General features: G+C 34.6%; 1 protein-coding gene across 16 annotated transcripts in view; it reads right to left on the bottom strand.

Moving 5' to 3' along the window:
• The window catches only part of MYCBP2 (MYC binding protein 2), a 175,052-nt gene that overhangs the window by 66,635 nt on the left and 80,586 nt on the right, over positions 1-27,831 (bottom strand). For 13 of the 16 annotated variants that reach the window (XM_071431021.1, XM_071431023.1, XM_071431027.1 and 10 more), the window contains 23 exons: positions 26,713-26,885; positions 25,546-25,671; positions 25,323-25,450; positions 23,647-23,738; positions 22,622-22,756; positions 22,458-22,541; positions 21,091-21,187; positions 20,095-20,287; positions 19,227-19,501; positions 18,036-18,257; positions 16,212-16,403; positions 15,167-15,373; positions 14,278-14,409; positions 13,554-13,732; positions 10,764-10,906; positions 9,885-9,985; positions 8,508-8,726; positions 7,167-7,392; positions 6,765-6,883; positions 5,375-5,462; positions 2,360-2,412; positions 1,509-1,681; positions 1,125-1,269 (listed from right to left, as the gene is read on the bottom strand). In XM_071431021.1, coding sequence (XP_071287122.1) covers positions 1,125-1,269; positions 1,509-1,681; positions 2,360-2,412; positions 5,375-5,462; positions 6,765-6,883; positions 7,167-7,392; positions 8,508-8,726; positions 9,885-9,985; positions 10,764-10,906; positions 13,554-13,732; positions 14,278-14,409; positions 15,167-15,373; positions 16,212-16,403; positions 18,036-18,257; positions 19,227-19,501; positions 20,095-20,287; positions 21,091-21,187; positions 22,458-22,541; positions 22,622-22,756; positions 23,647-23,738; positions 25,323-25,450; positions 25,546-25,671; positions 26,713-26,885 — 3,502 coding nt within the window. The remainder of the gene's footprint in view (positions 1-1,124; positions 1,270-1,508; positions 1,682-2,359; positions 2,413-5,374; positions 5,463-6,764; positions 6,884-7,166; positions 7,393-8,507; positions 8,727-9,884; positions 9,986-10,763; positions 10,907-13,553; positions 13,733-14,277; positions 14,410-15,166; positions 15,374-16,211; positions 16,404-18,035; positions 18,258-19,226; positions 19,502-20,094; positions 20,288-21,090; positions 21,188-22,457; positions 22,542-22,621; positions 22,757-23,646; positions 23,739-25,322; positions 25,451-25,545; positions 25,672-26,712; positions 26,886-27,831) is intronic. The other 3 variants (XM_071431022.1, XM_071431037.1, XM_071431029.1) reach the window with 1 other exon arrangement.

Genomic DNA, 27,831 nt, shown 5'->3' with positions numbered 1-27,831 from the left:
AATAATTAAATTGAATTAAGGTTTTTGTTACTTTAATACATTTGTGAACAGTAATTAAATAATAAAACCAGTAATAACTTCGATCATATTTTGACATATCTTTTTCCTGACTGATAGGATAAAATCACTACTGAGAGTCTTCCACTTGCTCTGTCACTAATGTAAATCAGTAATCACACAAGTTTCACTCAAGCAGTGTTTGTGACTAAGCTGATTCTTGTATTACTGTTGCAGAACTGCTGTTCATTATTATGTTTACAGCTCACTGAAAGAAAACTCAATTATTACATCACCTACAAAGAACAGATTTGGGAGCTTTTCTCACAGGAATCATGCCTTTGTAACAAGCATTTCATCTACACTTGGGCTTGACAAAAACCAACTACTCCACAGTAGTAGTGGGCTTTAAAACACAAAAGTACCCTAATTTATTAGAACTACATGAAAACCATTTTGTGTTCATTTTGTTTGAATTGCTTTACTACTTCAAATCAAGCAGCCCACTTTTACACATTCCACATAGATTTTACCCCAAAATGCACAAAATTCTTCTAACTCTACCTGAGGCTGTCAAGATCACCTCCTCTCCAGTACTGAAAAACAGTGTTTAACTGAAGAGGCTGAAGGCAAACACAGGAACACCAGGCCCTGCCAGTTATCCTTATTAACTGCAAGGACTACAGGAACATCCAATATTAGAAACAGAAAAGGCAAGAGTACTGTTCTAGTCTAAAATAAAGTAACTATAAGGTGGTCCATCAGTGTGCTTCTGATTCTTTTTTCCCATCACGAAGTCTATGGTTTATAACACTCTTGCCTGGCTTACAAATTTAAAATGGATTCTTGTCACTTTAATACATCACCACCATCCAAACTCACTTATGACTGATTATTTATGCAACTACACACATGTAGTTCATTACAGGCAAGTTATGAATTTCATGAAATGGTGGTGGCATAGTACAGAATTTGGCAGGTTTGTAGATTTAGAGGTAAGAAAGCCTGATTACAATGAATTTATGAATGCCACTTTCTGTCCAATACAAGAGTATTCCATGGAATACCTACAATAAAAACTAAAAGACAACAAGATTAGGCAGAACAGCCAAGATTACAATAATTACCTTCATATTAGGAACATGAACAACTTCCCCATACTGGTCTTTTGTTTGTACTGTAATAACAGTTGGCCAACCACATCGGATGTCATCCTTATTCAAAATCAATGATGTTTTTTGAGGATCAGCATATGAATCTGGCTGCAGCCACCTACAGCAAAGAAAACCACCCAACATTAAAATCTCTTACAGCCTCCAAAAGACAAATTCTTACTCTGTAAAAATGTGACACAGAGCTAAGAAAAGACACAGAACATCTGAATGCCTACATGCTTTTAACTAATGTATTAATGGAATCAATATAGCCAAACAGTTTTAGTCAACTAATACTTAAAATAACTATGACAGTTCTATAGCCAGTTAGAAGGACAAGCAACAGTGCAGTTTTACCTTGCAAGTCGTCCACCACTTGATCCTGGTACACAAGCAATGAAATCTTCCAGAAACGACTGCTCATTGCTTTGGACCTGCAGGGGAAGGCTTCCTTCGAGAGCTTCCAAAATGGTTGGGGAGTGAGATAGTGCCAAGCCTTTCCCAAGAATGCCTGAGTGAGCTTTGCACACCTTTTTGGTTTTTTTGGCAGAGGTTGGGGGTGAAAAGAGAGACACAGAACAGCTTTTCAGTAGCATGTTCACATTTTCCCATAACGTGAAACAATTGGTAAAAACATTTTGAGCATTTAAAACTTTTCAAGAAGAATAAGCTCTACCATCATAAAAGCTTTAAAAAAAGCCATCACAGTCTATTAAACCATAATTTATGCCAAAAGAGGTTAAATGACCTTGAGTTGAGGGAGATTCAGCATTAACTCCCATTGTACTCAACAAAAGACCATCAACAAACCAGAACAACTGCAATCATATTATTTGAGACTTGATTAACATCACTGCTCAGCTGAAAAAGTTATCTTATTTCTGTCATTACAAAGACATGTATAAGATTCATCTTGGTAACATTTAAAACTTGCCAAATACTGCAACTTCAGCCAAACAGATATTTTGAAATACTTGGTCATCTAATGTTCTGTGTGACATTACGTGTATTTTTTTCCAAGCAGATTCATTATAAAAAATGATTTAATATAAATACTAAAATTCTGTATGATTTTCTTAAACTGTCAAATAATAAGCTGGATTCCATTCTACTATAAAAGCCTTACAAATTATTTTCTTCTGTAGGAGTCAGTTTCAATGCAATTCTGTGCTTAAGTGCATTGCAATGGATAAAAAGCAGCAGCATACCTGTAAGGCAGCCTCTTCAAGTATCTCAAGATCCTCTTCAAACTCACTACCTGCTGGAAAAATAAACCAGTTATATTATCTACATACTGCAGAATATGAGATTCAATTCTGTTTTGTGAAGCTTTTTATACTACAGATTTCAAGTCTGCATAAGGATGTATCATACTGTTCAATCAGCAGCTGAAATACTAATATTTATAAATAACATCGTAAACATGCAGTATTGTGTAGTTCAGTGCACAGAACAAAAATTTGGTGCTTCTCTTTTTATCTTGAAGGCACTATGTATGGCAAGTCTTTGGATGTGACTAGATACTTTCAGAAAGATTTTCAGAGGTCAGGATGGTTTATGAGAAGCAGTATCTCTAAATATGCAAAAGCTGCTCCCTTTTAAGAGCTTACCTTTGTAAAATTATTTGTAAACCTGACAAACCCTGCACAATTTCATAAATTATGATTCTTCCTAAAACAGAAAGCTCAAATACATACTATTACACAGTATTTCTTTCTCACAAATCCAACTCCAAAGCCTGATTCCAGGATAACCATAATTGCCAAACACGGTCTTTTAACAGAGGGGTGAAACAGATAAGGTCACCATATTTCTACTCTCTTTTAAAAACATTTCAGGCAATTCTACTAGTAAGAAGAGAGAGAAATAAGAAAACCAAGTTCCAAGGCAATTTTAAAAATTCAAAGAAATAAAGACATCTAAAAACTGCCCTCAGAAATAAACTACTGCTAGCTTTGATACAATTAGGAATGTATTAATACAAAATACATAAACCAATTTCACACTGCTGTTGAAGTCAGATCTTGGTCATAGACCAGATCTCTCTCTTGGAGAGAAGTATCTTAAATTCACATCTGGAAGTCGCAAGAGGGAAGAACGACCATTTGAACATGGTAACTTGAACACTATTTGGGTGTAACTCTCAAAGACACTTTTCCTAGTATGTGAAGAAATCACTTTCTGGTCCACCTTCCTTCAGAGCAAAATAGCCTTAACCTTGTTAGGGCCTTCAAAACACTTTTATTCCTAATATTTCTAGAAGAATACTCCCACAAATATTTGCCTTTGCACACTGAACATACCCACTACAACAATTACTAAAAAGTAAAACTGTAGAAAGTTTAACAAAATATGAAAAGTCTACTAAAAAGGGCCTTTCCTATGTGTATGCATTACAAGAAAGTCTTTTATATGATTATTGACTCTATTATTCTATGTAAGTTTCCCTTAAGAAACACTCTTCCACAAGTCCAATAAAAGGCTCCGCAGATTAGGAATGACAGTATTAAAAAAGCATTTCACTTGCAGCAAAAGGTAGAAGATGCATAAACTAGGATGCAGAAAAAGAAAAATAAAGTCTGATACTAAGGCATTTCAATGTTGCTCTAGAAAACCACAACTTTACCACTTTTTCTGCCACAGTGTTTTTCTGAGACACCAGGCAAAACACTCAAACCAAAATTACATACAACTGAGAACCATTTTAAAAGGCTGCGCAGTAGTTTCCATTTGCAAATACTACCGCTGTTGGCTACAATTCCCCAGTTTTGTTTACTCAGAGGGTCTAGTGGTCTTGGAGAGAAACAATACACTTATATAGCACAAGCACTGTAATCTTACCAGCAACATTAAGAGACTTGGTTGAAGTTCTTGAGTTGATGTTAGATAAACAGTAAGACAAATCAATTGCCATTAGATCAGTCATCAAGAAACTCCTTAGAGGCAATGCACCTACCCCTCCTCTCTTACAGATCATAAACAACCACATTTGTATGCAGCTGTGATTGCATAGGTAACTTCACTGCATATTTTATTTCAAATTTCTATGGAATAGCATAAAGTCAATCTACGTGTCACCCTTCTCATTCCAGGCATTTCAACAGAACAAACATAAAAAGCTCCCAGGAGAGAAGTACAAAGTATTGCAAAATATGGGAAAATAAGTTACAAGGATTTCAATCTTTTTGTTGTTGTTGTTGCACAGAAGAATACAAAACTAAGAGAAGTCAACAAAACTAAGTAGCTTGAGGGATAAGAGAGGAGGGCACTTATTTAACCTGAAAAATTGCCTGTACATTGGAGAGTGAAATACAGATCTACTAGTGCAATTGAGGCGCCTCCTTACAACATAAAGAAATTTGTAAACAATCCAAATACACAAGCAAAATACTGGATTAAAAATACAAAGAAGGTTTTGTGATTAGAACTCCACACTGATCAGTGCTCTCCTGCTCATTAATCCACTCTTCCACTGTAACAGTATCTGAGCTTTGATTTGTACCCCTAAATTAAAATGATCAGAGAGATATCCTATTATAAATTATGAGCCTGTTTTTCCTATATGCTGGTGCTATTTAAGAGAAATTATATTACTCAAAATACAGCTGCATCATTAGAATTTCTAATTCCATCTCCATATCCATTAATTTCCACAAACTCATTTTTCCTTGCATTTTAAATTGCAGTTGGGTTACTATAAACCTCTATTTGCAGCATCTGTGGTAAAAATATGTGATTTCTTTTCTAATTGCAGAAAAAAAAGCTACAGTAGAAATATTTTTAGCTATAAGGTCTACAGACAAAATGGTCACTTTCAACTTTAAAACAGTACTTTAAGTTTTGCAATTCAATGATGCAGGTATTTTTCATACAGAGAGGTGTGAAGTGTAGGGAGAAAAAAAACAGTGAAAGAGAAATACAAAGATGATACCTGCACATTTAGGAAGTACCACGAGGAAACTGTGGGACACAGTTCATACAGTCACACACTACCTGTGGATGGGGTGAGCTCATTCAAATTTAAATTACCAGGTGTCCCTCTTCCCCATATACACACAAAGGGAAAAAGACAAGGAGAAAATACTGCCAGCTTTATTATTTGATTAATTCAGTTTGAAGACAATTTTGTATTATTATCTCTAATTAAAAGCAACAATAAGATCTGACTGTACTATTAATTCAGAAAACATGGACAATGATGAAAAAATGAAGTATGTTCTTACCAATAGGAAGTGCTAAATCTTTCTTCATCAAAGCTGCTGCACATGATCCTCCCAAATTTGCCAGTTCTTTCTCCAGCTGAATAATACCCTTCAAATTAAAAAAAATGTAAAAAATATCAGTGTCTCAGAAAATAGGACAATAAATACATTTTTCTGTCAATGTTTTATATTAAGAAATAGTGTATGTCCCAGTTTGAAGCTTCTCAGCAATGTATTTCTTGTCATACAGCTACTGCCATGTTTTGCTGCAACATAGGACAGTGTACCAAAATTTTTAGCATAAAAAGGTATGTTTGAAAACAGCTACTTATAACTGTTCTTTAGATGATAGACTTAAGGTATTAGCTAGCATGTTTTAGCACTGAGCATTAAAAATATGCCAGCAGCTTTGTTTGAAAATTCTTTAAAGAAAAAGAATGACATATGAATCTTCATGGGTATTTTTGAATAGAAATAACTTTTGCTTAAACAAACACAGACTAATTCAATCATCTGTAGAATTACAAATCTGATTCTGCTGAAAGCCAGTACTACCATAGATAACAATCTTATGGTATGTGTCCTTATCTGATATGTAAAGAAATTCCAAAGAACTTGACATTCTGAAAATGTGAAGACATGATTTAGCTTTAGCAAAATCCAGAATAAGATGAGGTAAATCTTCTGCGAGGGTTGTAGTGTAAGCAAGATGCAGACCTTGTGAAATCCACATGAAGGAACAGGGCCAAAGATTCCCAGGACAAGGGAAGACTTATCTTTCTGGATGTAGTATAAAACTGGATGTAGTATATAAAAAAGTATATATTAAGTGTTTTCCGTAATCTCTTAAAATAAGCCAAAGACACAATTGGGTCGTGAAGAAATCTGATCTTCCCTTTGCAATAAACAGTGGTGGAAATGACTCATGTCCTTAAAGGTAAAATGAGGAGACCACTGGGTAAAACCTGAGGTAGCCTAAATGCACATAGCATTTCCAAGGAGTCTGCGAGTTCTGATCTAAGTGAGCACTGGAAAATAATGCAAGTCATTCAATGTCATTCAATTGGCAGTGACAGTAAAAAGCCCCACATCTTAGATCTTTGATGCAAGAGTAGGCCAGAATTTCAGGAAATCTTATATCCCACTGACATAGAAGATAAAACCAAACTATGTTTTTGCAGAGTGCCACAAACCATGCAAAAAGCCATTTCAATAGTATCCTGATTAAAGAATTCCAAATTAATAATGCTCTTAGCAAAAAAATGTTATTACTTTTATATAATTAATCTAAAAATATTTTGCAATGTGTCACCTAGCCATAAGTGGAAATACAATTTTTTTTTACCCTCAAAAAATTTATTAGGTGATTTATTAGGTGAAGCAATTATAACTACCTCACTTTTTCCCTTACCTCATCACTTCCTGGACTAAATTCATATCCAATTGCGTAACATTTGAAGCCATAAAAACAAGCTTTTTCATCTTTCACATAGTCTGATGCAGTCTCCAGAGAAAAAAGTGCTTCATTCCCTTAGAGAAGCAAAAGGATAAATTAATAATATATTCCTCCTCTTTTACGTAAATATATATGAAACCCAGCCTTTATAGGTAAAATGTGAATTAAAATCATGGGAAAAACAAGCAGATCAATACTTCAAGCAAGAAACCTACTAGAGACATAATTAACTTGCCAGCTGGATAAAGACCCTTCTTTAATTTTGTTTGCCAAGATAATTCTGCAGAAAAATCAAACTTCCTTTAATTATTGCAGTAACACACATTACCAGCAATTACATCAGTATCTAAGTATTACCTGGCAATACCAACACCATGGTAGGCCATCCTGAAGATCCAGAGAACTTTTTCAGTTCTATCCATGAATTAAGGTTCTCATGAACAGAGGTATGCTTTGGTCCAAATCCCAGGCTCTGTGCAATTCTGACAGGAATTAGTAAACGAAGAACATCCTCTGACTGAGCAGTGCCACACTGAGTGTCAAACTCTATTGTTATCCACCTGACACATTCAGGAAAAGTCACCTAAAACAAAGCAATAGGTTAATTATGTCCAAGCTTTTGGGGTTCTTGTTTTATTGTTTGGTTTTTTTTTTACATTTACTTCTTCATTTCCATTTGGCCTTAACTCTGATTTAGTCTACAGAAGCGATTTAATTATGTAATTCTGCACAATTGTTCTGCTATTCTTTTAATTAACATTAACCTAATTTATTCCTTGAAATTTATGTACACCTGAAATGATCCACACTTTACACAATTAGAACCCTGTGTTATAACTTAATATTCTGTTTAAGTGTTTGCACTGGCACCACTTGTGATTGCTTTCAAGAATTCTGTACAGCTTCATTAAACAAAACAGCCACAGACTACTACACACAATGAACTCTCGGATACCTTTTCAAACTCAAACTTCAACAAACATAATGAACATCTATTTTGTGCAATCCCAGAAAAGTACAGAGCAGCTGAATTCCACTAGTGAATGTGGCCTGCAGTACAATAGCATATAGCTACAGAAAATCGAAGGTAGTAACTACTAAACCCAAGGCTTTAGACATGCTCCATAAACTTTTAGGACAAAAGTAAGCATTATTGCATCAAGATGATCAAATGGTAACTACATTTTCTGCAGTGGATGTCTTGCTGTCTCACAGGACAAGCACTGGAATAGCAAAATAATACTTTGTGTCCTGTTCAGGCTCTTGATTATAGCTTTGCTACTTCTGGATGTTAATTTGACTAGAACTGACTTTATGCATTCTTACAAAACACTGTTTAAGCATTAGGTAAGAAAATCTGGTATGTGATTACATACTCTATACATAAAGACTTTGAACTTCACAACCTCTATAGTTAAAGCAAAGAAACTGTATGACAGCAGAAAAATATAAGACTATGCAAATTTAGGGATTTAAAGCAGATACCTGAATTAGGGGGTTAAAACTTCACTATTATCCACTATACTTGATGTAGAGTTTTGTCCAAAAAGCAGTACAGCAATAATATAATGTCTTCAATATGAGACAATATTAATTATCATCCACAGCAACAATTTTTCAGATAGCAAATGCTGACTCAAGAAAACTCATGTGTAAAGCTTTTAAAAAGCAGCATGTGCACTTAGAAATGGTGCTCACCTTATAATGTGTAACAGAGGCAGGTTTATAGGGGTGCTCACTTTCTACAACAGCATAGTGATTGGAGGTAGTACAAGCTGAAAGCCCTTGCTCTGGCTGGTTTCCAGTGGTGCTGTCTGTAGACTGATTTGGGTTAAAAGCTGGAGGGGCGTATTTCTGATTCAGAACTGCCACAGAAGGAAGTAGCTGTTGTACCAGGCCAAAGACCTCAACAGCAACCTGTAACATAACACCACATGTGTTATTAGAACGTCTTATAAGTTGGTGAAAACAATACTCTAATACTTCCATTTCTCTTCAGTGGTTCTGAGAATGTTTGAACATTCTCAGAATATCACTAATAACAATTCATTCAATCTTTTTGCAATTCTGCATCTACACAATCCTAACAGAAAAAGCACCAATACATTAATCTTCTCTTGGAGCTGTGCCAAAGCTGAAACAAGAATCTGCATATAACTGTGACATCCTTTCCCTAAAATAGTTTCTACTAAAATCTTGAGCATTAACAAACGGGAAGCACAAGTTCACAAAAGTAAATACCATACTAAAGCCAAAATCCAGTTATACTCTATAAACATATTAATATTTATTTTAGTATTAATATTACGTTCCCTGTGATCTTCACTGCATTTTCTAAGCAGATGAACACTTCTACAAATTACTTCTACAGCAAAACACTTGGTTATTTCAAATCTCAGTTCCATGAAGAAACAAGGTAACTAAAATCTGACACTGTCTTTCATAGCATGTCTGCTAGATTTTAAGTGGTCAGTTCTATTTCCTCCCCCTTGGAAAAGAATCAGAAAACATCTTACAGCTCATGAAGAAGCAATAAAAGGTAATAGTGTATACTAGCTAAGGATTATTGATATTTGTAGATCTAATAACAGATCTCAAGAGTGTCCCAGACCAGGCACATGCAAGAAATGCCATGGCACTGGAAAGAAATGTTCCTTTCTTTATAGCTGACATCTTTCTAGCGCTAAGTTTGACAGAAATAATCTTAATTTAATGAGCAAATGCTTCTGCTCTTTACTGTAAAAATAGTATTTATATAACATAAAAAAACCATTTCATCCCCCAATGTTCATCAATGAGTTGTAAATTACATTCTTCTCATTCCTTATCTTTTCCTACTACTAAAGCCTCTCATATTTCTCTTATTCCTTAAGGTATTTTTGTTATCATGTTCTCAATTCAAGTTAAAAAAAAAGTGATTACATTTTTTCTAAATTCTTGACTCATGGAAAATTCATGACTCATTAAATATAAACCACTAATTCACAGAATAGTAAGAAATCAAGATGGTCAAATTTTCAGAGTAAACCTTTTCCTTGCATACATTTCTTCAGTAATTTCTCGTGAGGAGCATACCTTGGGAATAGCTGCTGCTACTGGTCCTATGTAGGCTATGATGAGGGGAAGCAGCATTGAAAACAGACTGGAAGAGCTGAGTAATTCTGGAATGTCTTCAGCTTAAAAAAGATAATTAGAACAGAAGTCTTATTAATAAACATGGTGTGGTTCAAAGCACATCTTATTTTTCTGGTTTGCCCCTTCTAAATTAAAACTTCTATTTCCCAGACTATTTTTACTTCAAATTGTTTTCATTATTTAGGCACTGTTGAATTCTGAGTCTGCCAAGTCCACTCAAGATAAATATATCATTATATATAGATCTCTGTTGAAAAATGTCCTTCTCTTAGAGCATTATTTTATTGCATTCTTTGCCATTTTGTGAAACTGTGTTCATATTTTCTACAGTATAAAAGTTAGCACAACAGTCCTCCCAGCCCTTCAAAATGAGTTTTATAGCACTATGCTATATTCTGAACATTTTGGCTACAATGGCTGATACGTACATTTCTCAAAAAGGGATGTTTAAGTGCTGATATATTGATTACATTAACCAGTCCTACTGATGACAACCTCTGTGCTAAACACTGAGGAAATCTGCAACTAACCTGCCATAAAACATCTTCAGGAAATAAAGAATCTTACCAGCTTTAATACAATACTTGCTGAATTGATGAGCAATTATACAAAGTATCTGACTATGCTATCACAAGCATAACTCAATGATATGAATGATGCTCATAGTTTGATACCTACAGGAATGAAAGTTTAGAAAAATATTCTTTGGAAAGCAAAAGAGAAACATCACAGCTCTTGTATTCGGTCATATTCTACTATTATGGCTTGCTAGCAAAGTAAAAAGTTTTGAAAAGTAAAGTAAGTTTTCTCAAGCCTTACCATCTACAGCAAGAGCTCTGTGCAACAAGTCTTTGGCTGCTCGGACAACAGCACTCACGACAGAAAGAGCCCTGCTACAGTTTTTGTCCTCTTCATTAGCTTTGTTCAACAGCTGTGACTGCAGATCACCATCATACTCACTCCTGGAAAGTGGATTAAGTTAAAGTAAGTTCACAAATACAAAATTACATTAAAAAACACTACTGACTAATTTTTGGCAAAGAATAAGCAAAACAATTTTTGATAAAGCAATAAAAAACCACAAAGAAACCATGGAGGGTATTTTGGAGGAAATGTGTCATTGTTAGTCTTTGCAAGAACTTCATTTGGCAAAAAGTATAAAAAGCATTTTTCTGCAATGTTTCTTTTCTCTAGATGCCTTTTAAACCACAAAATTAATTGCTATGCTCTTCCAAAGCCAGTTCCTTGTCTTGGTAAAAACAGAGCAAGTAATGATTCACAGAAACAAGTAAAATGTCCTTAATGGATATTTCTGCATTTTCATAAGAGACAAAGATTCTCCCTTCTTATTTCAAAGATTAATTATGGCTTTGAAACAGTCCTGGGCTCACCCAAGACTTACCAAACAAACAGTTCTTTCTTTTAAATCCATTCTGTATGTCAAATTAGGCTCTCCTAAACAACATCATGCATGCAATCATTTCAATAAGGTTTGATTTGCTTTTTCAAAGCTATCAAATGACAATTACAAACTAATTCAAGACTTCAATATGATAATGATTAATGATTATCATTATTGATTATGATAATCAATATGATAATGATTTTATTTCTCTGTGCTCTCTTGGCACAGAGAAATAAAATCACTTAGTCAACATGTAAAACAAAATCTACTATTTTCTTTGGGATATCTTCTGTTTGTCCAGTGCATTATTTCAGGACTAGCACCTCAGAACTTTAAGAAATTTTACTTTGAGCAGTTCAGTGAACAAGGATATTTCTCCTTCTCTGTCATGTGAATCAATGACTCATACAAAAATATTATTTTTTCAAAGTGTCCTAGAATTGTAGCTTTGCTGTCAGCCTCAAGCCTTTCTCATTTGAATTTTTTAGCTACTGATGGTAGGTGCAATTCAACTGAGTACTTTTCCAACAAATCCCTCCAAAACTTTTCTCCCCTTATCAAAAGTGTGTTAACTTCTATATGTGGGTTTTTTTTGCATATGCCTAAGAAATATTTTGATTGATATCTGAGCATCCTCCAAACAAAATGAAGTGTGAACTTTTACAAGCTGCTCTGTAATAGTTGACTGAACATTTGTTTCTCTGCTGTAGGCAAATCAAAACTTCAAATCATTATATATCAAACAGTGAGTCCCCAAACTAAGTCCATAACCATGCAAAAGATAAATTTATCTTGTCCATGCAAACTACAAAGACACTGTGATTACAGCACAGCAGCTGCAATTTTTTTCAACACAATTTATTCTGTAACAGTTCCAACTTGTACCACTAGTCTTTCAAAAGCCTCTTGGAATTTTATTAGTTGAAACAAAAAAACCTGAGACTGCTCTGATCTGAAGAAGGGACTTTGGTGTGGGGTTTTTCATATGCTGATTTATCATTGTTAGAATGCCTTGAAGTTTCCATAACTGAAATTATGTCCTTTGCTTTTCTGAAATCAAAGAAATTGTTATTTCTCTTAATTTTCTCTTCTGCCCATATAAAAGCAGACAATCTAGGAGTGAAAATAGATGTTTTCCATGTCTGTCTTTCATCCTTCTTACATAATGACACTTTCCAATTAAGATACTTCATAATAAAGTCCAAGTTTCCAGGAGACTAAATCAATTCAAGTATCATGATCTGCACCACTGCAATTCTATTCTTTCATAAGTAATTACTGGTTTTATTGACAAGCTGGATCTTTGAGCACAATCTTATGCTTTAAGGTAGTTTAGAGCTATCCTGTATCTTCAAATATACTATTGCTATAATTTTTCTGGCTACTTTATTTCTTCATATTTTACCTTTTTTAAAACTTTAAGAGCAATATATGTTCATGTGCTTGTTAGTCTAAAATACATCACTGGTGTAGCATTATCTTTTCGTATCTTCTACATCTTTTATTATGTAGGTACTTCTCACACAATCAAAGGTAAATTATTATTCATTGATCATTTTATTCCTTCCACCTTCTGTTAATCAGCCTTGTACTACCAGTTTGAAAATCCTGTCTTTACACAAATCAGGGTAAGCACCTCAAACACAAAAGCAATGCTTTCTGCAAAAGCATTACCACAAGTCAATTCCTACTGTCATCCTGAAAGGCTGAAGTAAAGCTCCCCTGCAGAACTGTCAGATGTTTCAGCTGATTTTCTTCAGGCAATTGCAATTTCTCTTTTTATACCTTTCACCTCTAAGTAAGAGAGGAGTTCCTATATAAATAGACCTTGCTTCACTACCTGATGCAATTCTTTTTTGGAAACTGAGGAACTGAAAAAGTTGGAGATAAACATGCTAGTGAGTACTCTCTCAGATATCACCTATCGTATAGAGAAAACAGAAATTGAAATAGTGCATCTTACGAGTTCCTCATATTTAGAGCTTTAAGGTAGTAAACAATGGACCTCAGAAAAGTCAACAATCACATTATTTGTCAAATAAAAAAAAAACTAAACAGAGAACCTAAAATAAGGCTGGAAGAGGCATCACAAGCACACCCTGGATGCATTTATTTCTATCATTTCTTAAAAACAGATGTGGTATAATAGCCCTGTGATGGTTTTGTTCACTTTCCTTAGAAATGAATGATTACACCACACAAACCTGTAATAAAGGATCTGTGGGATCTGTCCTCGTGTTTGGTTGGTGCCATTACTGCTCAGACTGCACGTGCTGAATGTGAACGTTACACCATCGGGACACTGCACCGTGGTCATTCCCCCATCCCCATTGGCAGTCCGGCTGCCGTAATTCCGCAAACGAACTGCGTACTTCACGTTTTCCTGAGAAAGGAGAGCAAAAATAGGTTGCAGTATAAAACAGATATCTAATGGCTTCATGGTATGTGAAAGTTATTATTTTACATTAATACTGGAGAGTCTGGAAAGTCCCTCAAAGCACTCTACAAATGAAATAAAAGGAAAAAGGCCCAGCATGAAACAAAAATCAGAGCTGTTCCATGTTCCCAAATTATGGAACATAACTTAAAATTACTACTAATTACTTTAAGAGCAAGCAGATATCCAAGAAAATTAACTATCAAGTAGCACAAAAGAAGTTGCACTTTCAAAAATATTCTAAAATTACTAGGCAACTATAATCTATCATATGCACTTATAAAAATCATATGCACTTGGGATCTAATTTCTTCTAGCTAAAGGATTTGGAACTTGTAATTTATAGGTTGAAGTTGAGACTTTATGAAGCACACATCAAGATCAACTTGTGAATGTGCATCCAAAAACCCAAACAATTTACACTGACCATTTCAATTTTGTTATCTAAAGAAGTTGTATGAAACCTACAGATGTGATTTTATTTTATTTACCTTCAGTGGCACAACTTTGTCAAGTCTGATTTCAGCTATGTCACTAGGAGAATCATCTGTGGTGTAAGTTCCTTTAACCAATTCTAAAGATGTCCATCTATGAGAATGAGTTGCATCTCCAGTATGATCACTCTGATTCAAAGAAACAAAGTAATTTTAATACATTTATCATGTACACATGTACACAAATGCATGACACGCGAAATTGTGCAACTTATGTTTCATTGCATAAATTTTTACACATGGCATTACAAACAAAAAGATGAAAAATCTGCTCAGAGTCAACTGTGAAGCTTTTCCCCTAAAGAGGAAATTACTGAGCAGAGAGGTTAATTTCCCATAGTAACCCATGCTTGTCCTTTGGAAGAGATCACAATCATCAGTTATAGTGAACAACTGTGTGTAAAAGAACAGTAGTTTTGCTTCATTACAAGAACCCAGAAGACAGTTTTATGCTGCTTCTCAGAAAATATATCAACAGCACGTGAAACATCTGTAGGTACTGTCTGACCATGCTGGATGATAGCCTCCTTTTCTTCAATTTTGGTTATAATCTTATTTCTTAATTTCATTCATGGTTGACAGAGAGGTAACTCTACTAATTTATATTTAGCTCCAAAAAGTGAAGAGCCCAAGATACTTCAAATATTACTTGTAATAAAGGAAGAGTTCACAACAATAACCAAGATAAGGACCCTACTAGATATGGTATGAAGCTTGTGGTAATACAAAAATCTTCACCACAAGCGAAAAATTCTACTACCAGTGCACTGGTTTACTGGTAGCCTAGACAGAATATGAATATGAAAATATCACTTTGTAAAAAATACTCTAAGAAAACCTCTGAGGTTACTCTTGTTCAAATTGTTTTCCCAAAAGCAGTACTTACATCATCAACTAATACCTCCAACTCATACTCATGAATTCCTCCTCCACCATAAACAGAAAATCCTACTACAACTACACCAGGTTTGTCAACAGAGAAACATATGGCATCAGGGGATCCATTCCCAGTATTCCAGCTTCTTCCCTGACTTGTTTTAGTGAATCGGTTTGGAGTGGATTTGACAGAATGGAGAGAATTCAGTCCATCAACCTGCAGAAAATTAAATACAGTTGTCAGAAAACATTCACTGCTAAATTTTAGACAACTTTAATAAAGCAAAGTGAATTATCAGATTTTTCAACTGGGTAAATTTAAAAGTCAACTCATAAACCACAGAAGATGCCACTATTTAGCTTTGTAGTTAATATTGATTAAAAAGAAAAAAGACAGTATTTCTGATAATTAGAAAATAACTAGGAATAATCAGAAATCCAACTCGCTTTTTTAAAGTATTTAAATATATATTTTATGGATGAATTAGCAAAAAATACAGATTAGCTGTACTGAAAGAAAGGTTAGGAATTTCTGCCTTGGGTAAAGGTAAGGTATTTCTGCCTTAGGTACAGTCAAGATTAAGAGAGGGCAGAAACAGATGTTACATAATGGTAAAAACACTTGAATCAAGATGTTATCAAAAGCTTGATTCTTTCTGTGAGAAAAGCCTGTCGATAGCATAGAGACAGTGATGTGCCTTTCACAAAGTCAAATACTTTTCTGTCACCTAATGAAGTTATAGCCTCCTGAAAGGATTGTATATCTACATAAATATGCAGGCAAAAAGCAAAGTACTCAAAAAATGTGCCTTTTTTAAAACAAAGTATTCTGCAGTATTCTTCAGCACTAATGAAGTAGCTAATTATCAACAATATTTCTCTAGTACAGTGAGTATATGCTTTTAAATCTATGCAAAACATCTGCACTACTCAAAACAGAGAATTCCACAATCTCTGAAAGATCTACACACCTATAAAATACCCATTCAGCCTCTATCACATTTGTAGTATGTTTGTCCTGAAAGATTTCTAAAATTGTTTTAGAGCAGCTTTACCTCAGATCCTAATGCTGATGCTGTAAGCTCACTCACAATACTAGCAAGCAACCCACAGGTATTAGAAACCAGATGTGAAGAGAAAAGTTCATTTTCTCTTCTAAGGCTGTTCCGTACTGGTAAAACGACAATGACCAACATCTTTTCCAGCACTTCCCGAAAGCTTGTCATCCCTGAAACATTTTCTTCACTCTGCAGTGTAAACAAAAACAATGACAAATGATATGGTTATTAAAAAAAACAAAACACAAACTTTCACATATTATAGGTATACTAGGTAACTGAAATATCTGTGACTTCATGAAGATTAGAAATGTCTAGAAGGTGGAAAAAAAATAAAAATACCCAAAGCTATCATGTATTCCTTTGTCAAAAGAACTGATTGATGTCCTTAATTTCCTGTATGAGGTAGTGACAAGTCTTTTATTACATTGGACGGACACCAGATATAGATATCCTTTCCAGGAGATGTCTCTTCTTTATATACTATATAGCCATAAAACCTATGGGCTTTAAAAGCATTCATTAAAACACAGTGGATATATAGTTACCTTTGAAACTGTTCATGTAATTTTCTTCTGCAGTGTCTAAACAAGAGACTTAGAAGCTTTATTGTTTTGGTGTTAGCAAAAAGAATCTTCTATGCAAAGAGGTAAGACAAAACCAGAGGTGGGATGATTATAAACAGTTTTTCTTTGCTGAATGAAGTCTATGAAACTAATCTAAGCTTAGGCATCTATTGTGTCGTCTGCCTAGCAGTGACATCCACTGCTTTCAACAAGAAAAATAAAACCAGCACAACAGATGAAAATCCAAGGTTTATCTTTCTCACCTCTTTGTATGCCAAAAAAAATCCAAGTAGTGAACAAATATGGAGGACAATCAGGCAAAGCAAACCTGTACAGAACACTTTTCCATCTTTTACAGTTAGGAGGCTGCTGTATCCAAGACACAAATATATTTGCATTTAGTAGTGCCCGTTGTTTTTTCCCTTCATTAATTTGTACAGGTGCTTTCCAAGTCCATGAAAGCTTTTAGCACAATAATGGCCTAGAGGTGTATGTCCCCCAGCTTAACTGTGTATTTTATGAAGAGTAGAAAACTTCTGATCTTATCTTTTGCTCTAAATTTCTGGGAATGGTAGATTCTACAAGTGTCCTTTATTTACCTTTCTTGCACAATTCATAATTTCATACTCCTGTTGTCAACCAAATTGAAGTATACTGTTTAGTAGTCCTATTTCCCTAATTATTATCTTTTATTTTATTATTTATCTTCTATCTTATTTCTCATTCCTGTAAATCAATTCTAAAATATCAGAACTACAACAATACAGCATTAAAGAGCCCTTGATTAGGAAATTGTTTAATAACCTTTGTACAGTATGAATAACCTTTGAACAGTATGAACTGGGATTCCTTTACTGACCCCCTTAAAAACTCCAGTTTGGGACACGACTTATTACTAAGATGTTGACTCCTCCTCAAAATACCAAATCTATCTACATGCTCCTCCCTTGTGATCACATGAAAAAACAGAAAACACTATGCAACAGAATACTACTCCAAAGGATATTTTGTCCAATTTAATATTCCAAGATAAGAACCATTCTGCTTAGACATTCCCCAAAGAAGAAACAGTTGGAATATTTCAGACAAAAATTTGAAAATTGTATAAAATAATAAGTTTCTAAACTAAGCCTTTCAGAAAGAAAACATTTAGGTAAATTCATGTACATTTTTATTGAGCAAAACCGTGTAGGTACGTAACAGCTTTCTGTTGCAAAGTAAAAGAAATCATTGGATTTTTAGAACACATCCTCACCTGACTGAGCTTCTCCATGTGTGCAACCAGAAGAGGGAAGCGATGGGCCAGGGCAGAGTCGTTCTCAGTGCTGACTTGTTTAACCATGGAGCGCAGCAAGGCCTCTCCATCGTAGGCAATGGGAAAGATGGAGGTCAGCTTCACCGACGTGTGGCACAGAGCAGACATGACAGCTGCAAGGAGCCTACTGCTGGAGGTCTTGAAGTTTGCTTCCTGGATATCCTAAAGACAGAAAAGAAATTAACAGAATGGCACCACTGCACTGAAACAACAGAGAAACTACTCGGAAAGGAACTTTCCAGCTTTACTGTAATTAATAAAAATAATTTAGAGAAAGCTTTTTTATGAATTTTACATTACCTTCCCTCATAAGCTTGAATTCAGATCTTCAAAACTGGAGTAATTCAAATTTCTGGGTTGGCATATTTTAAAATAAACCCATCTAATATTACTTTTAAAATTATGGTATCCTTTGAAGACAAGGCTTTTCTTATATTAACAATACAAGAAAAGCCTTGTCTTCAAAGGATACCATAATTAAATTAAACAATAATTAAATGACTTAGAGAAATACATTAAAGAACAGATTCTTCCTTGAAATTGTATATGCTAAATGAATCTTCATGCAAAGCAGCAAACTGTTTACATCCCACCACAAGCAATGCAAGCAACCAATTACACTGTTTAGGTGTGGGATGCTCATTCACAACAAGCAAAAGAAGAAAGTTGTTGATTACAGAATAGTATTTCCAGCTGCTTCTCATGTACTTGGCTGGATCAAAGCACTGCTGTAGTGTTTAATAATGAGGAATTACTCAAGTATTAGTGATAAAAAATAATACTACATGGATGCTCTTAGGCAACATGCAGCAAGAGTAAGCACGTACAAAGGCACGGCCTCAACACTCAAAAAGCAGGTGCTGACAAATTTTCTTCACTGTCCCACAGAGAATCTTAAAAGCTAAAGAAGACAAAGTTCCTAGGCTCTACGTTTAGAGAACACCCCAGACAAACAAAACCAGAAACAAATCCAATACCCAATCATTAAAAAACACAATCCAAAACACAACAGAACTCAAGTTGCAAATCAGGATAAATGCAAAAAAGTAGTAACAGTTTTACATATTACTTGGCTTCAATTTGAGCAAAAGGAGAAGCTAAGATGAATTTACTTGTGCCTTTTTAATGTACCTGGTCCAAACAGTTCAGCAAGTCACAAAGACATGCCCACTGGAGAGCTGGTGTTGGATAGAATGAATGGAAGCAGGCTGTAAATGTATTATGGCATTCCTGAAGAACAGCTTCTAACAGACTGAGAGGCTGACTAAGATATCCTTGTGGATCATTGTCCAGCTTCACCATGCAATGGTCAACTCCTTCAGATAAAATTTTTCTCAGCAAGGTCCTAGTTTTTCCAATGCAATCTGCTAGTTTGCTGGTTTCTTCTACAACTGCCTTAGCTGTAGCTAGAAGATTACACAAACAGAAGCATTAAATGCACAATAATGAAATATTTTCATGTTAGAATGCACACTTTACATGCAAATAGAAAAACGGGGAATTCAGCAACACTGTTGAATCTACATTCAGAGAAGTTAATTCCAAAAGTAAAACAGTGAGAGGGTGTTAAACTCTATCAAAGAAACCTGACCATTAAAAACTCCCACTTTTCTGATCTTTTAGTGCTTTAATGAGCATTGTTAAAGTACAGGCATGAAAAACACAATCTTTCAAATTCACACTATGCTCACTGCCACAGAAAGCACTATGTACAGAAATGGAAAAAAAGATACAAACTGCCCAAAACAGCTCAACTGACAAATCACACGGGAAATTAACTTTAAACTACACAGGTTACAGTGCAAACATGTGGTACTAGGATACTTAGTTATGCAGACAATTGAAAATTTCCTGTTTCTGACAACAAATCTTTTAATGCTCCAATAAAACCATCTGTGTGAGCAAATCTATTTTAAATCACATCTTACGTGACTACTTAGATCAAACCATAAATTTCCTGTAGATTATTTGCTAATAAATATGAAGCTGAGAAGAATACCTGATATTGGGTATATTTCACAGGTGTAGACCCTCAGCAACCTCAGGCAGCAAGTGCCCACAAAACGCAACCTTTCCAAATCCAGAAGAGTAGCAGTGTATTGGAAACCCTTCAGCCCACGAAGTTCTTCAACTCCCAGCACCAGTGTTGTCCAACTCCAGTGAAGAATGCTCAATAAAGATTCAAAGCATTCCTATTTCAGGGTATGAAGGATAGATACCGAAGACAGATTGAGTGTTACAAAACAAGAAATGACAGTTCTGCATCAGTTTTAGACAAAAGGCAAATAGCATCTCTATTTATGTTTACCTAAATCAGACAGCATCTTTATTTATGTCTATACACATCTACCATGCAACACACAAATTCCAATTTGCTTGAGAATATTAAAAAAGAAAAACCACTGAGAATGCAGAGGACACTTCACTGCAATACCATAATAAAATCTATCTATAAGCTATATTAGAGTATTATGTGTGGAAGCCCCTCAGCTATTTAAACACAAATGTATTCACCTGTTATGGAGATTTTCAGTAAACTTAATTTGCTTTATCTACAGAAGAGTGCAACACTGATTTCTGACATAATACATTTTTGTCATAAAGTATTATCAGGGCCGTCTTCACTTTGTTTTTAAACAGTTATGATCAGCAGGACCATGGCCACTATATGACATTTACATACTTGAAAGCTAAATAGAAGCATATGGTAGTCCACAGAAAATCTGAGGATTTAAAAAGTTTTGTTTCTACTATTATTATTGTATGTGGTCAGTCAATTTAACAAAGTCATACCTCAGAAAGTAAAATAAAATTATTTGGTGTTGAACACCAAAATGAAATATTCAGAAAAAGTAAAAGAAAAAAAAAAATTCTTATCAGCGTACCTAATTTCTGCTTGAGAAAGCAAGCACAAAATCATCATTATTTCTACATCTTTCAGTTTCCTAACCATGTATGAACTTGCAGGAAACAGAAGATTCTCAATACTACTCACCACTGAGACAGTTCTGGCAAAAGATCTCTTTAAAATATGTACAGGTTCACTAGTTTGCTGTTTTCCTTTGGATGCACTGCCATCACTTGTTGGCAACCTGGAAAAACCATTTTAGAACTTACTTGAAGTCTCCAGTTTTTACTTTTAGTAGAGTTTTGGGTTGGGTTTGGTGTTTTGTTTTGGTTTTTTACTTTTTGTAGTTTTTACTGTTTTTATTGTTCAGTTGGGGAAAAGAACCAAAAAAAAGTTTTAATTCTCAAAAAAAAAGTTCACCTTCAACCTAACTTTCTCCAATTTCCTCATCATTCTAGACCAGTAACCAAGTATCCTGAATTCTGTCCAACTGGCAGTACTGTAACAACTGAAAACTAGGCTGAGATTTAATTACATGCAATTATTACAAGAATCAACTGTGTTTCCTCAGATGACATCACGACTAGAAATGTTATTTCTTAAAAGAACACTGGTTTTGTGAAGGAAAAATATATGTGGAGGTTAAAAATACAGACAGCATCTATCACTGCAAGATCTCCCCTTTTGTGCCACTCATTGGTCTTCAGAGGCCTCAAGGCTTGTTTGCCTTTTGGCTACAGCCATCTCCCCATAGAAATCACCCAGATGATGAATTTGTCATGCCAGGACTTGATATACATCAAAATGAAACCTTCACCTGGAAGGCCTGTCCTTCTATGGACATCTATGGCATCTATGGACTGAAAGCTTAATGGCAGAAGTGAGCTACTCTGCAGAGGAACCTTGAAAAGGACATTCTTAGAAAGGACAAGAGAACTGGTATCAAAGAATTCTAAGCTTCAGAAACAGTGTGGAAGCCAGGGGAATTATATACACCCAAAATATATAAAATTTATATCATGTATCTATCTGAGGACATCTGTAAAATATACTATCAACACAGTGAAAGAGTTCCTGATTATTACAACATATAACATTTATCAAGGCAATGATAAGTTTATGGTAACTTATTGTAAAGTACAGTTCATTGTTGATTTTGGCTTTGTTACATTAACATCACCTGTCCAAGAGTATACAGATCCTAAATTGAGGGCAACCAAATAGAGAACTTCCCAAGTAGCAAACAATATTATTCAGGTTATTGTGCGATTCTATAGATGTAAATGAAAATCTCAAGACTCATGCAGCATGACTGCAAGAAAAATAGCAAGGAAGTAAATGTGGGTATAATTTCATTACTTTTCTCAAAGGCACTAAGTTTTCCCTACATTTTTCAGATACTGATTTCCTTCGTTTAATACAGTAATATTTTCATGAAACACAGTTATAATGAATTTAATACTTCTATTAAAAAAAAACATGTCAGTAAACTGTTCCAGAAGTTAAAGTATTACCTGTATAGTAATTGTGGAATCTGCCCTGCATTCACATCTGTACCATTATTTGATTTCTTGGAACTTTTAAACTGAAATACAACACTGAAAGAGAAATAACCTAGTTATTATTCAAGCCTTATTAGAGCTCTTCTTTTTCAATAAAAATATAGAAAAAAATATACCCATCATCTGTAGTAATAGAGGCCTGTCCATGAGATCCACAATCACTGCTAGGTCCTGACACTCTTGCCCAGGCTACATACCACCAGCCAGCTTGCAGGAGTACTGGCTCATCAAACATCATTGCATATTTCTCTCTGGGAGAAGTAAATTTTGAAAAATGTTAGCTGTTAATTATTTTTATATTCACTTTTAACAAATTACACCCTAATTATAAAAAGAAATTGAGAAGCAATGGAATTAAGTTGTATCTATTTAAATTCAAAACCCAAAAGCTTTTAATCTAAAAATATTGTAGTAATTAAAAAATAATTCAGAAGGACCTACAAATGCCTGAGTTGTGCTTGATCTTGAACTGTGAACAATCGTATCAATGCTAGAGTAAGAAGACATTAAGTTGAATTAACTTAATTTTAAAAAGTTTAAGTCAATTAACTTAAATAAACCCAATTACATCTAATATACAATACTGCAAGCAAAGTACTAATTATAAAGTACTATATAATACTGATTTCAGAAAATGTTTGCAAATGACAAGAACTTGTACATAAATTCTTAGTAATTACAATAAGCATTAAAGAAATTAACAGGATATATATTTAGGGGATTGACATATAAGATTTAAACCTGAAAGAATTAATCACATATCATTTGAAATTTAAATTGCTTCTTTACAGAGAACGAAAAAGCAGCTACAACATAGCTAAACCAAAACATATGCACAAAAGAGCTGCTGCAATATTTTGTCTTACGGTCTCAACACAGGAAGATGGGATTTGACTTGGATTTATACAAGAGCAAGAATTTGATTATTTTTCTTCTTTTAATTTAAATACCACAATGGCTTGGGGACGTATTTGGTGTTTTACTATTTCCCTACACACATCAAGTGTTTTATATCACTTGCTACAAAATTTTAATGATGTAGACCATCTCTGTTGATATTTAAAGTGATACTAAAACATGTATAGGGAAGTAAAAATGAAGATCAAGAAGCAGGTGTAAGTAGGCAAGCTAAACATCTTACCTGGCAGCACAGTCATATGCTAAGACATCTGTCTCAGCAAGGAGATCTCCATCTGTCTCATGGTCTCCCCCATCTGGACCCAATTCAAACAACTGGTGAAGTAAGAAAAAAGGTAAAATTATGTCCTAAGTGTTGGCAACCTCCTAACACCACTTTTTCTTGTCTGGCATTCTGGGAAATTGTATTTCCCAAAAATAACTACTACTTAGTATCACTGACAGGCAAAACCACATTCGGAAGTCAGGCATTAACTGTTAAGAAACAGCAATTGACACTGACCTCCCAGCCTTATGTCCAGATACGTTTTTAAGTGGAGAAACTCCCTAAATCTCACAAACAAGGTAAAAGCAGAGCATCTAAAAAAGGCGAAGTTGGGCAGAAGTTGCAGGTTTTCCATCACCAACTGAAATGCACTATGTGACCTTAAGATATACTCAGCTTCTCTGGAAAGGGACAGCTTGACAGCTCAGCAGAGACAGTCGATAGTGTTACAAACAGTTGGTGACTGGGACAAAACATGATACCTAAGAGAACTTTGTTTTCTTACTTACAAGTAATTTCTACCGTTTGATGATTTTGAAAAAGGACCACAATACATGTCTATAACTTCTCTTGCAAATACCTATTTAATACACATCTTATTTCTGGCAGGACTGGCAGTTCTTATCTTGGCTATAAGCTAATCCTAAACAAACTGAAAGTATAATGTTAGAGTATTATCATAACGTTATTACCTCTGGTATTTAAAAGGTGTGATTAACATTAAGTTTCTTAGCTGTACTTAGTTATTTGCAATTCTCAGTCATTATGTTAAACTAGAATAAAGCACAACTACTTATTTTCTGTTGGCTTAGGCAAATGTTACTGCTAAGCGTGTCATCCATTTCCCTAGAATAAACCTCAATACCTATGCATCTGAAAATAGAGGGAGAAAATTCAATATTTCACTATATGATAAGTAACAACAATAACATGTTCTGAATATACAAACACAAACATCTAATAGAAATCTCAGATATAACATCTTCCACCTTATAAAGTACAGGAGCAGAGAACAGTCACCCAAAACCAGAGGTCTTACACCAGTGTGTGTTTCTATGTTTATTTATCCATAGCTGGCTTTATTTATTTTAAAACAATCAGCACACATAATCATGTCTATATTTGGCACAGAGTTAATTGTATTTGCTGCCATTTTCTCTCAGTTGAAAAATTCCAGCCCAGAAGCTATCCATAGAGCAGTATGAGAAAGAAATGGCATGGAAAGTGGAAAGCAATAGCTCCTGATAAGGACTGTTTTTCTGTTTTTGAGAACAGCTCCTCATGCATCACACAGGATGTGATTTTAACCGGAAGCCCACTACACCAATCTTCTGCTGGTGGACCTTGGAGCTTTGTGTAAATAGATCACAGAACCATTCAGACTCTAAAATAACTGCCCAAAATATCTCTAGGATGACACAGCATTTAATGAAGGTAAGAATGGGCCAATTTCATGAAAAGTAAGAATGGTAATTCTCAGCTCTCTACTTCATGTGTGTGCCTGCATAATGCTTTCCACATACAGTAAACCACTCATTCATCAAGAAAAAAAACTAATCATGGTTTTGGACAGCATTACTCAAAGTTGTGATTTTGAGACACAATATTGGTTAAAACAAAACCAAACCTCCTACCTTTATTTTAGCAGTGTATTCACCTCTACCACCAAAAAGACCAAGACCACCTAGCAATATATCTGTGTCAGCACAGAAACGGATAGCTTCTACTGAGTGGGCTGAATAACCCCAGCCTCCTCCATGACCTGCAGGAAAAAACCCCAACAAAAATATCATTAATCTTAGTCTGTTGTTCTGCAACCTCATCAGCATGTGCTATGAAATTTTAGTGTGTACATACTTTCAAATCTGTTAACAACACTATAGTCTTCTTTAGAATAAACTTTCATTACTGCTTGAGTCTCTTCTTCTGTATTTGCAACACCCATTTTTAAGTCCTGCATAGCAGCCAAAGTATCAAGGCAACCTAAAAGAAAGCAAAACCAAAAAGAACTCAAATTCTGTCACTGTTGATTATAATCACTGAAATAGAAAGGAATACTAGTTAAGAAAATCAAAATGTGTTGTCCCTACACCACACATATGCTACCAAGTAGCTTTATACTTTTGATTAGATTAAGGCTAACTGCTGCAGAATCTCAAGGCTTGCTAATGAACATGAACTTCATTTATTATCTAGAATAATGAACAAATGTGATTAAACCTACTCTGAAACTCTTCCAATGGCAAATAAATTGCCAGTAACAATTTTTTCCTTTTTACACTTAAAATATTACCAAAAAGAACTTGAAGTAGGAACTGGATTACAATCAGATTTGAAAGTCTTCACAAAAGTGTTTTGTTTCATCCATGTAAGTACCCAACATGCTTTACTTTGACACAGACACAAAAAAGTGCTGTTCAAGTTGAAAGTTACCACACCTCTAGCACACAATGAAGTGAGCAGCTCAAGGAACAGATGACTTATCATAATCAGTGGACAAGTGAGTTAAAATATCTGGCTATGTTGCACATGGCCAGTTTATACATGAACACAGTGTACTTAGGTGTTGTATTTTTAGACTAAAAAAAACTACAAAAGGAAATAGTATTTCCCTTAGCAACTCATTATACAAAACTGCAAAGATTTTATATACTGCATGTTCTTTAAAGTAAAAATAACTTATTGAAGATCACTATTTCCAGGTTTGAGTTCTCTGAGATTTCACATTAAAAGTACTGATTTTATTCTGTGGACTCTAAAAAGATCCTCTAGGAAGGTCTCTTACTTTATTATGTAGGCATCTAACAAGTTTCACAAGAACTCTAAAATCCTCTAACACCATTAAGATGGCAGAAGATGAGTACATCAGCCAAATTATAAAAGTTAAGAGGAATGGTGAAAGACTACTAAAGTGAAATTTTAACTGAAAAAGTCAGGAAGTTTTTAGATTACAATTCATTTATACATAAAGTTATGGTCCTTTATTTCATCTAAGGTTCTGACTCACGAACTATAAATGTATACCTAGAATATGCAAAGCTGCATGAGATCTGGTGGTTAGAGCTTTGGAACCTGTTGGCAGAGCAAGTTCTGGACTCAAAATACTACACCGGGATTGCATGTCTGGAGCTGAGGGAAGCCTGGAATCGGCAACTACTGCATTGTAACTCCACAGTTCCCTGGCATTTGGGCAAAACCTGGAGCAAGAGAAAACAGAATGAACAAAACCTGTCATCTACTGAAAAATACAAAACCTTACCAACAATTACATTCTAAAGATATTTAATGTAAAATGTAGATCTGCTGGTATAAACTCTTGAAACTGAGCATCACTATCGCAAATACATGAAAACTTTACTAGCTTAACACTCCAGCAAACAAAAAGATACAAAAACATTATTATACCTTAAGTCAAAAAGTCGTATTAGGGTTTAGAAATTTCAGAAAATATTAAGACACTTCTCAAAATTAACAAATGTTAAAACAGCATTATCTATTAGGAAATGTGAAGTAACTAGCTAAATACTAAACAGAATGACAGATGTGCTCAAAAATTTTAAAGATGCCAAGCGAAAGGAAAAGGCTTACCTTCAAATAAGAGAAAAAAATCTTGAGGAATCCAACGTATTTTGTTTGGGCTTTTTTAAATGGGTAACATCGCCTCATGAGTTTTTAAGGGATTATAAAAAAGGGCAGCATAAACAAGGGAATACAAAGACTTTCTATAATATAGATTAACACATAGAAAAAAGAAAATGAAATCTTTGAAACCACTATGTAAAAGGAAAAAACAGTAAGAAATAAGTCTATGGGAGTGTTCTGAAGAAACTCAAAAGGAATTTTCACTTGCTACACTTTCAAAAATCTAATGGACAATGAAATAGTTTTAGCTAAAAATATTAAAGGGCACCATATGTATTCAGGATTTTAGCAAGTTAGCAGTGTTCAAATTTATACACGTGACATTCCACATCCACTTGAATTTCACTAAGTGACTAAGTCACAAAGCTCTGAGGAACTGTTTAAGCTGCTCATTATCAGAATGTTGTCTCTGTACAAGAAACTGAACCCATCACTTAAATAGGCATGAATCAAAATGTCTAGAAATAATAATATACCAAGTATTCAATTACTAACAGGCAT

This window comes from Agelaius tricolor, unplaced genomic scaffold (genome assembly GCF_023055355.1).
Source record: "Agelaius tricolor isolate 1412-34295 unplaced genomic scaffold, bAgeTri1.0.p SCAF_7, whole genome shotgun sequence".
NCBI lineage: Eukaryota > Metazoa > Chordata > Aves > Passeriformes > Icteridae > Agelaius > Agelaius tricolor.
The sequence above is the reverse complement of the archived record's forward strand: the minus strand, read 5'-3'. Positions and strand labels throughout refer to the sequence as shown.